This window comes from Rattus norvegicus, chromosome 4, assembly GCF_021556685.1.
Source record: "Rattus norvegicus strain SHRSP/BbbUtx chromosome 4, alternate assembly SHRSP_T2T, whole genome shotgun sequence".
Classification (NCBI taxonomy): domain Eukaryota; kingdom Metazoa; phylum Chordata; class Mammalia; order Rodentia; family Muridae; genus Rattus; species Rattus norvegicus.
This window is the reverse complement of record NC_141537.1, coordinates 60,159,739-60,172,802: the sequence shown is the minus strand read 5'-3', so window position 1 is coordinate 60,172,802 and position 13,064 is coordinate 60,159,739. Positions and strand designations below refer to the sequence as shown.

Genomic DNA, 13,064 nt, shown 5'->3' with positions numbered 1-13,064 from the left:
GTCTGTTTTAACAAAAATGTCTATAATTAGAAGCAGCTGATGAAACTAAACATTAAGGTGTGACAAGATATTCCCTCTCATAAGCTGTTTACAGATCTCGAAAGGGAGATAGCAAGCTCCTCTCTCACTCTTTATTCCAGTGTTCCAATTAGGAGGGAGCCAGAAGTTAGTAGTTCCACATGTTTTAATAAAGTCCACAGGAACGGGTTTTTTTGTTGTTATTATGTTTTAGGTTTTTTTGGAGTATTTAACACAAAAAGAATATCTAATTCTGTCTTTCTACATTAATGAAAAGTGTTATTAATCATAATGTCCTAATAACACCAAACAACAGCAGATCTATTTACTCGATCAGCTGTCAGAGGAACGAGAGGATTATCATGTCACCCTTAGAGATGAGGTGAGTTCCAGCTGCCTATTTTCTGTAATTTGTTCACCAATGTGAATAAATTGAATTGTTATGAAAGAATAGTATTTGATGACCAGGACCTCTTTGGGGCATTTCTAAGTGGAATACACACAGATACGAGAATGGGGGAGGTAATACAGGGAAGCTACTCTTTCCAGCTCAGAAGGAGTTGATGAAGCCCATATATGCATTCAAGAAGCCCATGGGATCCTCTAGCTGTGGGTAGTGGCTAATGTGGTCATCCAGAATCGACACTGTGGACCGCGGCAGCGTTTTCCTAGTGGAAGAGAACAGCATGGAGGTGAACTTAAGGCTGGAGGATGAGAGGATGCAAGGCATGGGAAGACCCGCAAATGCCCTACAGACACACCACACTGGAAGGACCAACAAAGTTACTGGGCTCCTACTTGGGAACTATACCTCAGGCAGATAAACTGGCCAGTTCCACTTAAAGTGATTTCAGTTGTTCAGAACATAACAGACAACATCTTGCAAATACAACACTTCTGTAACAGTCCTTTCAAAACATGACTTTCAGCTCCTTAGAGAAGCATCAACAGGTGGCTCACTCAGCAACTCACTGCCCAAGCAAAGATAAACAAAGAACCTTCCGTAATCTCATGAGGAGATTGTTTAAAATTATAAGCAAGCTATTTTTGCCAGGTTGTATCCACTAGGGCATAGGAAGGTCAGAAACATTCTTATATGACAGATAAGCACCTTCTAAGTAAGTACCCTAAAGGAGTAACAACCAATGAAGAGGCATTTCTCATGGTGAGCTGTTGATAACTGCTCAGTTGAGATGAATGAACTGGCTCAGATTAACAATGGAATGATGACAGCCATGATGGTGAGAACAGGATGTATGAATCCAGAGAAAACATAACCAGATCTCTTCATCTGTCCTCTCCGCAAGAATACGACTCCCTGTCCCTAACTGGTCTGTTTATTTTGTTTCCAATGAGGTCAGATACAGTAGCTAGTGCCAACAGCCCTGTCAGGAGGAAATACTGACAAAAGGAAGACCTCCAAGGACTCACCTGTACAGCTCCAAAAACTCTGGATACGGATTTATAGGATCCAATGGCCCATAGATAAAATGAACTAGGAAAAAGAAAAGGAAGGAATTTCTAACAGCTCACATCTGTTGCTCCTGCTGCTACCCTAAAATTAACCTCCATTCATTAAAAAAAAATGTGGCTAAAAATTTTATGATAGAAATTCTCACTCCTTGTTAGATGAGCTTAAAGAATGTATAGAACAAGTCAGTCTTCTGAATGGAACTGTCTGGTCCCTTCTTGCTCCCCTGTGCCCTGAACCAAAGAAAGAAGCTCATGTTCAAGATCTGCCTCCTACAAATGTAGACAGAACCGTCACTCACTGACGTCTCCTCTACTGTAACTGACCTCTCACATCGGAAGTCCACCACAGTCTGTGGATCACTAACTAGTATGTAGGAGGCACTGTTCTGTGTGTTTCCTTTTTAAATGTGGAAGAGAGGGCACAGCACCGGTGCCTACAGCCTCAAGTAATGAGTGACCTTACTGACCTCCTGTCCCAACAGTTGGACATTTACCATGGCAGGCGATTCCCATACTGCCATGCCAGCTGCATTGTGGTAGGTAGTGCTTCTCCCTTACACCCTCACTCTGGTCCGCAATGCATTTGGAATAGGGGTGTCAGTGAATAGAGTGGCCAGCTAAACGGCCAGGTGAACAGTTTGTGTTTGGGGGTTTTGTTTTGAAGTGTGAGGGGGTAAAGGTAAGAAGTATGTCCTAAATATCATATAGCATATACTTAGGCAAATATAACTGTTTTCTTTGGAAGACTCAGATTCACTTGAGTGCATGTTTTTATTTGCTAAATCTGGCATGAAGATCTTATCTGTTATAATTATGTTAAGTCACTATTCCCCAAATGTTCCTGTCAAAAAGAAAACACTATACACAAATACTCACTGGGGATGGTCACAGAAGCAAGTGCTCCCACCCAGCGTCTTCTAAATTTCTTCCTTTGATTGATGTACTGTAAAAGACTACAACATGGGCAAGTCAGCAAGAGCAAAGCAAGACCTGGTATCAGTACAGTTTCAGAGCCACACAAGTGTCATCCGTCATACAGAAACAGCTATGTTAGCATGTGAACATAATACTGGCTACTGACATAAGTACATTTATTACACAGGAGTGAGATCTCCAGAAGGACTAATTAAAGTTGGTTAATTTAAAACTTGAGTCTAAAAATCCAGTTTTGATTCCACTACTAACCCACTCTCTGACTCTTAAACACATTTCTTTAAACCTAAGTTCCTCGTTTGAAACTAAGACCAAACTATATAATCTCTGCGTTGATAGCTGCCTCTAAAAATGCATGTAAAGAAGTTTATGGGACAAGGGCTTCACCACTGATGTCATCTGACTCCTTTTCCTGTAGTTGGAAGCTGCCAGCAGCCACTGCAGCCTAGGGGGCATTCTAACTATTCTTTCTCTGCATCCCCAGCACAGTTAAAATGGAGAATAAATTTTTTTAAAGAGGCATGTTTGCTTTTCAGTTTTGCTTATATTAGAATATTAAGGATTTTGTGGGTTAGTAAGGAGGGAAGGGTATTCCTTATACAGACTTCACAGCAAAGCCAGCAGTTAGAGCACTGGAGCTGACAAAAGGCAAAGCCTCAACTGAAGGAGCAGTTAGTTGCATGTATTACCAGACTGCAAGAAAACAGCTACAGTCTCATCTACACCAAAGCCTTTGCTTCTCCAACTCTGTTGCTGTTGTAAAAACAGACAAAAGGAGGAGCTTTGTACTTAAGAGAGACTCGTTTATCCTTTCAAAACTATGATTAAACATTCTGCAACATTTAATGTTAACCAAAAGCCTGAAGAAGGACATGCCAAAGGCAGAGAGTCATTTTCATGCAGATAAGCCGTAAGAGTTGTAGCTATTGATCCAGGTGCTTTAGGAGCAAGGCTCACCCTATGCTTGACTTCTGGAAAACACTGAGCAGGACTGTTTAAGGTGTCTCCTAATCCCTAGCCAGCCTCTCAAGCTGGAGTAAACCAGCAACGGTGAGAACAAATAATCTCACACCTGCCCCTCCCTCCAAGAGAGGCTCACAGGGGCCTAGAGTGGGGCTCCTGTCTTACCTGTCAATGACCAGGTTCCCGTCATTGTTGCGAATCCCAGCCCACATGTCCCACAGCTCACTCTCAGTGGGTCGAGTATATGGTCCAAAGACTGGAGTGAGACTGAAAGGAGTAGAAACACAGGAAGGTAAGGCTGTGTGAAGGAGTTTAGGGTGCCAAACTTGTATAAAACCTCCAAGCCCAGGCTAGCTGTGGTCCAGGACTGATCTCAGTGCATAGTCAGTCTTTGGTGATGACTTACCCTCGAGAGAACACAAAGAAGTTCATGAGCCTGGTGAGGATGGGTGAAAGCACACCTCCGTCTTTGAGGAGCTGCAGGTAAGAAGTGAACGTAAAAATGAAGGATGCAGAGGGAGCTCACAGCTCCCCAAGATACAATCTTTCACACCAGAAACTAAAATAGAACTTCTATTTTATTTTCTTCTAAAAAAAAAAAGTGGGGCTGGGGACTTAGCTCAGTGGTAGAGCGCTTACCTAGGAAGCGCAAGGCCCTGGGTTCCGTCCCCAGCTCCGAAAAAAAGAACCAAAAAAAAAAAAAAGTATAATCCCCTATAACCGATGAAGTCATCAACTTATTTAGGATCTCAACTTATTTAAATGTCATACTTAGACACAGATCTTCATATACTTGTATTTTGCTCAATATGTGTTCATCTCTTATTTCTAAGAAATGTTTGGTTTTATGTAGGAGAGCCTGCTTTATTTGACTGAGGGAAAAAATTAACTTGATTAATGTGAATTCATAATAAAGAAGATTTCAATATACTGGCTCATTACCACACGTATGGTCCTTTAAAAGGTGCCAGTGTTTTTTTTTTTAGGGGTTTTTTTTCCTTGTTTTTTTTTTTTTTTTTTTTGTTTTGTTTTGTTTTGTTTTCCCCAGAGCTGGGGACCGAACCCAGGGCCTTGCGCTTGCTAGGCAAGTGCTCTACCACTGAGCTAAATCCCCAACTCCTGTTTTTAGTTTTTTTAATGTCACAAATGTCTAAACCAATGAAGATGCCAACCTTTTGGAGAAGGAGAGGACGATGGGTCTCAGGAAAGATACCTGTGGAAAGAGAGGCTTCTTAGTCCTTTACCAACAACATAAGGTAAAAGCACAGCCATCACCATAAAACTGTGTACGCATTCACTGTTACATCTGGGGCTCTTGCTGTGAAAACACAACTACGAATAAAGACAGCACTGCACAGCAACTTGTACTCAACCCAGGACTGCGTGCACATGTGTAAGCTGGGGCACAACTATACTGCTAATCACTACAAGATGCTCTGTTTAATAGACAATTACAACACGTGGGATTACTTCCTTCATTTTAAAGGTACAAAAACGGAGAGAGTATTTTGTGTGTTCCTCCATAATGCACTAATGCCTAGACTTAAGCTCCCTTCAGGACCTCTCCCCAATGCTCAGAGCACAGTGGTGATCATGAACTCATCTGCAAACACATGTATGTTTCAGTAGGTAGGTTCCTGTAAAAGAAGAATCACTTTTCTTCTCCATTGGCAAAGGGACAGATCCTACTCTTCTCCCAGGCTGCCCCTGAGGCATTCAGGTTGGGGCTTTTGGGCATTTCTAGATTAATGAGCATCATGACGACAGGGAAAAACAAAAATGGTAAGACTCATTCCCAACTGGCACTGCCACCAATTAAGAGTTTATTAATGCAGCTTGCCAGCCAGATCAACAGAATCACATTTGTGACAGCCCCTTTGTTTTTTGTTTTTGTTTTCAGAACAGGGTCCCAGGCCCTGCTGTCCTAGAACTCATTATGTAGACCAGGCTAGCCTTGAACTCAGAGCCACCTTTCTCTGCCTGCCAAGTGTTGGGATAAAAGATGTGCACCGCTACACCTGGCTCTTTAGAAACAACAAAAACGTGTATTTATTGTGCTTATGTATATATGCTCGCCAAGACATATGCAGAGGTCAGAAGACAGCCTGTAGGAGTCAGTTTTCTCCTGCATTGTGGGTTCCAGAATCAAATTCATATCCACAGACTTAGCAACAAGCCCCTTTGGCCATTGAGTCATCCTGCCACCTTGGCTATCCTTTTATTTTCTATATATTTGAAAATATGTAATGTATTCCATAAAAACCATCAACCATGAAAACTACTCATGGCACAGTAAAGGTAAAAGATGCCCTATGCAGTATGGTGTCTGTTTATAATAACAGGTTATTTTTTATATGTTTTTGTGACTTAAAAGGAGGGTGGCTTTTCGAGACTACACCCCACTTTCCACCTACCACCAAAGCAATTTTACCTCCATTCGACAGACAGAGACTCTTTATGGTGAGACGGCCAGAACGATTCTGCTTGTACCTGGAGCAGGGCAAGAAGAAACACACATTTCTAAGCCCCTTGCAGGGGCTGAAGACAACCCCTCAAGGTCTAATGATCCCAGAACAATTGAGTTTCCCATCATCTTAAGCTGTGACATCTGTACAGAGGACAGAAGTCTGTTCTCACTAACCTGTACAGCAGCTCCTGAGCAACAATATCCCCATAGTCGTGAGACAGTAGGTTGATTCTGCGGTTCTGGAGCCCCAGGTGCCGCAGAAGGGACTCTACGATGCTGGCCTGCTCAAATATGGAATACTGATGTGGTCTCTGAGGAAAGGAAAGCCAGAGACAACATGACGTCAACAGTGCCTGCCAGAGCCTGCATTTGTACCCACCCACCCCCATCACTGACCCCACCCAGCTACTGCTTACCGGCTTGTCACTGAAGCCAAAGCCTAAGAAATCCAGGGCAATCACTCGATGGAACCTCAGGGTCAGCCCTTCCCAGATCTGTAAGCAAGCAAGCATGGTATGCATTCTGCTCCCACCGCCCACCCCAACAGCACACAGGCCTACATGCCAGCCTGGATAAGGTAGAAATCTGAGGCCACCTCAGGCCTAGTAAGCCTCTTGGGAAATGTGTGGCTCCTCACATTTACTATATGGAGAGCGTTACTCCAGCCTTTAATTTGGCACCACTCTTTTCTAGACAGTTAGCATTTTACTCCCCTTACAGTACATAAAAAGCAATGCTACATTTAATGAGATTTCCATCAAGCAGTTCAAATCTGCAAGAGAATTCTAGGGCTAGCCTTTAAAAAACCCCAAAATCTTGAGTTTGAGTATTTTTTGGAACATAGCAGGACCTAGAAATGTCATTACCTTGTACCAGTCATAGCTGGATGTCGGAAAGCCATGTAAAAGCACAACTATCTCAGGGCTTCCCACCACGCCGACAGAATCTAGAAGGAGGAGAATGAGAAATCAGGCCGCCTTGACAACACCAAAATCTAATTCAGTACAAAGGATAAGACTACATTAATTATGTCACAAGGCCGCATTAGAATGCAGGCGGGCAGTGCTTTAGGAGCTTGCTCTTAACCTGTGTTCTTACATTGTAATGGCATACTTTACATGAAACCCCTTAAACAGTTTGCTCATTATCACTTGGATTTTTTTAGAGAGACATTCCCATATTTTAGCTGATATTAATATTGAAACAAATTATTTTAAATGAAAAAGCAAAACCAGTCAAAACAATCATAACAAGCTAAAACTTCTTTGTACCTCATCAAAACTTATCACATCTAAGATCTGGCAGTTCCCAGTGGATCTCCTGAGCTTATACTGTTTGTCTAGTAATAGCAGAAGACATGCAACTCAAAAAACCAAACTATTAGTAAATTCTATCAGTTACAGAAATGGGCTAATAAAATGGGAACTTTTTCCATATGTGACATATTACAGATTATTCAAACCACAAAATACCTTGCCAATGGTACTGGGTTTAAATTAATACTGCTAGTGCCATATCACTTTGGAGTAAGTTTTCAAAAATTTAATTAAAAGCAATTAAAGTACCATGTACTGGATTTAGCCTGAAGAATCTATTCAAATAAGATGTAACACTGAATATTAAGTCTAGGAAAGAACCAACAAGCCAACATAAAAAAAGCTGCATACTTACTCGCCTGGCTATAACAAATGAGAGGAGGTCAGGAGCAATAATGAAAAACGGTTTACGAAAAACAAACATTTTTCGTTATTGCTCTTGACCCCCGCCCAAAAGAAGTCTTTTCCAATGTGTTTCTCGGTCTCTTCACCTATAAAATGAGGTTAATGGCACCTATCTCCAAATGCTGTGGTAAGGATTAAGTGAGCAATGCAGACGATGAAAGTTCAAGCATAACTCAATGTCCCGAGTGTGGTAATTAAGCAGCAGTCATCACAGTTCTCAGCAATCAGTCTTATCAGGTTTAGATACATGCAACAAATCATGGAAACTAGTAAAATGACTTCGGAAGAGGGGTGGGGCGGGGGAACAAAGGTGTGGACAGATATCTAAATACCATACATCTTACCTGGCACTAGGGGCTCTCAAAAGAAAAAAGTAATTTCTCAAATACAAATGGGGCTGAAAGAAATTATCATCAGGTACAATTCTACCCCCACCTTCACTCTGGAGCAACAGACCAAGGAACACAAAATAAGTACCTCAACTGAAACCTACGTGACCCGTGTCCGTGGGATCCTTCAACAGCCCAGTTCTCACCTTGGTAGAAGATGCGTAGTCCCTTGTAGGTGAAAAACTTGCCAGAAGTCTTCCATGAGTGCAGAGCAGGGGAGAGCTGAGGGGGTGGGATGTGCAGGTACGCAGCCAGCAAGGGCACAGCCAGGAGCCCTACTTGGACCCACCACTCCCTCATCCTGTGGAAAAAGCAGCCAAGGTAACATTGAATACCTCCAAAAATCAGAATGGAACATGGATGGGAAACCTGGGTACTATGAGGTTTGACCCCACCCACCTCATCCCTCCTCCCCTCCCCTCCCCTCCCCACCCCACCCCAGGTGGCAGTGGCATAAATTTTACCAAGAATGTGATAAACACCACTATCCTTTGGCATTTGGCAGTCACTGTACTCGCTCACCACCATTTCTTCCAAGTATATATGTAACTTACTACATGGCCTTAGGCAGAGAACTGCTCCTGGGTTTTAACACATCCTCTCTGGTCAGGTGAATCCCCATTTGGCACCACTATCTGCATTTGGGCCAAGAAACTGATGGGGGAGAGACTGGGAGCATTCCAGTAAGGCATTCCAGTAAGCAGCTTTGCCCTGACCCTGAATATCTAATCTCTGAGAAGTCTGGGCAACAGATTATATCTGTGCGTTCTTAACAGACTCTTTTTTTTTTTTTTTTTTTTTTTTTTTGGTTCTTTTTTCCGGAGCTGGGGAACGAACCCAGGGCCTTGCGCTTCCTAGGTAAGCGCTCTACCACTGAGCTAAATCCCCAGCCCCCAGACTCTTGAGGTGGGTCCCTTTTATTTAATTAAGACCCCACCCCCACACCTAGCTCTCAAAAGACTTTTTTGTCTGGGGGGGGGGGGGGTGCACAGATTTGTGTCCTCAGGTTGCCATGCCTGGATTTCAGAGACCCAGATCAATTATCCTCCTGAAGGCGAGAAATAAGGCAGGATTAGAAACCGTTTTCTTTATCTGTGACTTGCCATGGTCACCAAGGAAAGGGGTCTCTAAATATATTGGGATAGTGCCTAAACTAAAGCTACAGACATCAGGAAGAGAGCTACAAATAAATTAATTCTAGAACCCTGGAGGAAGCGTTTCGTTGGCTCGCTGTCTTTGTACCTGAGTACACCCTATATACAACATATTACCTGAAATCTCACAAAATTGACTGGTTTGAGGCGGGGGGCCTCTCTATAAGTAAACCTGAAATGGTGGGTAAGACCCAACACGCCCTGAGGAACCGCGGCTGCCTGCCTGAATTTTAGACAGTGCTTAGATACTTTTTTCCTACCTCCAAAGTCCTGTCTAATAAAGTCACAATGATTCTGTTCTACCTTGCGAGGCTATACTAGAATGACTGGAACAGTGCCAAAACGGGATGGTTTTATCTCAGTCTGATATCTGCTAACGGGTTTTACGGCTGAACCTCCTTGAAAAGCAAATAAAAGCGTTAGGTTGGGGGGGGGGGTGTCTTTTGTTGTTACTGTTCATTTCCTCAGAACCCGTTTGGTTCTGTTACCTGTTCATACATTTTCACGTAGCCTCTTTGGCATCCTTGCTAGACTCACTGAATCCGCAGTGACTCAGCAGAACGCCAGGGAGGGGCGCCTACCGCAGAGCGAACAGGGGCTTCCCGTGCGCAGGGAAACAGAGGTGCCACACCCACGCTCTCCAGACCATACCTTAGTGCACCTCCTCCATTCAGGAAGGGGGGGCAACCCCCCCAGCCATTCTCAGCTTTAGTTACCTTGGTAAAAAATACCCCCAACATTTTGAGTTTTTTTTTAGTAGTCAAGCAAACTAGCAATCGGACGAAAAGGTTTAAACAAGTATTTTTAGTCCAATTCCCATTATTTAATGGTACCATGATTTAGAGCAAAATTTCAACGTACTCCCATAACAAACTTTACGTGCCTTGATTTCTGATTGCTTTAAATGATGTAAAAAAAAATGTTTATCTAATACCGCCAAACCAGCCCACCTGATTCATTCTTAGTGAGAACTCTGCTGTGCACACACAAACCGAAGCAAACAATTCTCTTAATATTTTAAGAGCCTGGACGCGTGCCGGTGTCCCCCGGGGTTTCCATTTCTGGCTCCCAAACAACACCTAAAGCCGTGGCCACACAGCGCGGCAAGATCCAGTCACACCTATGCAGTAACCACACCACTGTGAGGCCAGAACCAGGAAATCTTAAGTCGCTCTGCGGCAATCTCGGCTGCTGGATTCCTAAATCACATGCCATGGTCTAGAAATCCTAAATCACGCCACAACAATGACCAGCTCTGAAAATCCTACAAGACACCCAGGCGTTACCAAGGTTCGCGATTCCTAAGTTGCTTCATTACCACCTTGTAAATCATACCACAGCAAAGACCCAGACAAAAAAGACTAATTCTCACCATGGTAATGCAACGATCCTAAAATTCTTAAGTCTCACATGACTAAAGCCTGGTTCTAAAAATCATCAGTGAAGGCGATTCCAAGTTAGGGCTGTGCAGCCACCTTTGGGTGAGAATTTTTGCCACCCGCATCTCCGGGGTGCGGGCTGGCCACACCCCCTCTCTGGGCACGACTGGCAGCACCCACCTGCGCAAGCGATCTCGGCGCACCATGGCCGCATTATCCCATGCCGCCCGCCGCAGGATTGCGGATCACAGGGCGCGCCGAGGCGCCTACAGCGGTACAGGATCGGGGATGGCCTCGGCGCAGCCCACGGTCCGCAGGGCGGCCCGCGGCAGCGACAAAAGAGGCAGCAAGCGGCAACTCGGGCGAGCCTGCAGCACTACGCCGGGTGGCGAGGTGCGGCTGCCGCAGAGGAAGGCTGCTGCGCCTGTGAGGATGCACCGGGATGTGCTGGTGGCCGAGGCAGAGAGGAGCGAGCGGGCACCGACTTTTAAGGCCCACAGAGCCCCGCCTCTGGCCCGCCCACCGTGCTGCAGCGCCCCTCCTTCTCGCTCCCGCCGCAGAGCCCCTCCCCACAGCTGCAGAGAAGGGGGGCCTCTCCCGTGGGCGCCCCCAGGGGTATCGACCCCGCTACCCCCTCTTTCCTTACAGATCTCTAAACCTGAACCCCAGATTCTGCTAAAGAAAGCTTTCCCATGTGTTAATGCTTCGGGCAAGGATGAGAATGTGTGAGATATCCCTCCCCAACCCATCCCTTGGACCACGCACAGGTCTCCTGCCCCCCGGAAGGCATAAATCACCCCAGGGCTAGGGTGCTTATTGCGGCTCCCACTTCTTTTCTACCTCCTACAGGGGTTCTGAGCCCGAAAATGTGGGTCACCAATGCGCGCGCGGCAACCCCAAGCCCTTAACCCCTGATAACAAAGAAGGAAAGGCACACTAAATGTTTAGGGAATGGACAGATTCTGTGGTATCTGTGGCCAAGTGGACACATTCATGGATGGGCTGTGATCGCATAGAATGAGCCAATGTCCCCACCACGGTAGCACCGGTACACTTCCTTTGCGGCAGCACAACGTGGTCCGCATACCAGAAGCTGCTGCAGCGCCCATCTGGAGCAGCATTGGGGACCGTTCATCGGGGGGGGGGGGGGGCACAAGCTTCTCTATTTATGTGCCACACAATCACAGTGCAAACACTCTAGAGGTGCGGACAAAACTGGAGATTTTTTAAAACTCCAAACCCCTTAAAAGTCATTTTTCAAGCCTTTGCAAAGTGCGGAGCATCGTGATGCCTATGTGAGGTTTGGAGCTGTACCCTGAAATTCTAGCAGCTTAAGCGAGAGCTAGCTAAGGACGCTGCGAACGCAGGCCGGCCCAATGGGGGCGCTGCAGGCCTCTCTTCGGCACCCGATTTGCCGCAGCTTTGGCTTTGCAACATCCAAGCCCAGCTATGCAGTCGAGCAAGATTCGGCCAGAGGACCGCAGTGGGTCAGCGGAATCCACAGGGATCTAAGCTGTGGGCATCTACCCACGTTCCCGGAGTTCGGGACCACCCAGCTGACACTGAAAATGCCAGCACCTAAGAAAGGGTCATCAGAACGCATAACACGGTCCAGGGTACACTTCTTCGTGGATGGCAGGAAAACAAATGATTGTGCAGAGCCTCCGCAGGGCGATACACAGGACTATGAAGTGAATGAGTGATCGGAGGGTGGCACTTTTTACATTTTCTTTTTGATTTCAGAATATTTTCTAACATGTCGGGCCTTTCTTTCCCAGCCTTAGACCCTCAAAGCCTTGTCTCATTCACCTTTTGTATCCCAGATCCCGCCATGGGGTGGGCAACAAAGCAGGCCCCTAACAAATACCGCATGAATAAGTTCAAGAATTTGAGGGTGCACAGGGGAGGAAGTAATTAAGGGGAGGGAAGAAGGGGTTGTCTTGAGTGATGAATAGACATTTACCAGAGACAAAGAACATTCCAGCCTGAGGGGACGGCTTTCGCAAAGCACCGGGGGCTCTGCACCGTAACCTTTGGTTTTTTTATTTATTAAAAAAAAAAAAAAGTGTTTCCTTTGGGCGCCAGCACAGACTGGGGGCCTGGGGGCCTGGGGGCGGAGGGGAGGGGTGGAAGGCAGACCAGAAAGAGTAGTTTATCAGAAGGAATGTGGAATTCGTTCTAAATGAGAAGCTGCGGATGTTTAAATCCTGTAAGACCACAATTAAAATTAGCCCCTTTACAAGTAGAGGATTACCTACCTATATTAACTAACCACTGAACCTTTTGAAAACTGAATTACTTAGCAAAATTTGAACTGGTATTTTCTACAGAGTAAAGCCATTCCGATTTTAACAACTGCCCGTGCTGAAAGTCTATGCATTATATATTTTCATATTCGCTGTCAAAGGAACCTTTGCGCCTTGCAAACAATTCCACTTTCATTCTCACCAGGCCGAAACACCAGCATGTAAGATGAAGGCAATTTTCTAATTAATGGATTGAGTGCCCCACAATGGATCTCATTCTGAAGGCGGGGGGGGGGGGGGGGGGAACAGCCTAACCACAAG

General features: G+C 45.2%; 1 protein-coding gene across 1 annotated transcript; it reads right to left on the bottom strand.

The window, feature by feature from the left end:
• Positions 1-479: 479 nt before the first annotated feature.
• Mest (mesoderm specific transcript) lies at positions 480-10,958 on the bottom strand. The gene is made up of 12 exons (NM_001009617.2): positions 10,678-10,958; positions 8,111-8,265; positions 6,721-6,800; positions 6,271-6,348; positions 6,029-6,165; positions 5,819-5,877; positions 4,560-4,600; positions 3,794-3,864; positions 3,553-3,654; positions 2,368-2,444; positions 1,450-1,513; positions 480-686 (listed from the first exon to the last, which is right to left on the bottom strand). The coding sequence occupies exons 1-12, from the start codon at positions 10,701-10,703 to the stop codon at positions 569-571; spliced, it is 1,008 nt and encodes a 335-aa protein (NP_001009617.1). The 5' UTR covers positions 10,704-10,958; the 3' UTR covers positions 480-568.
• Positions 10,959-13,064: the final 2,106 nt, after the last annotated feature.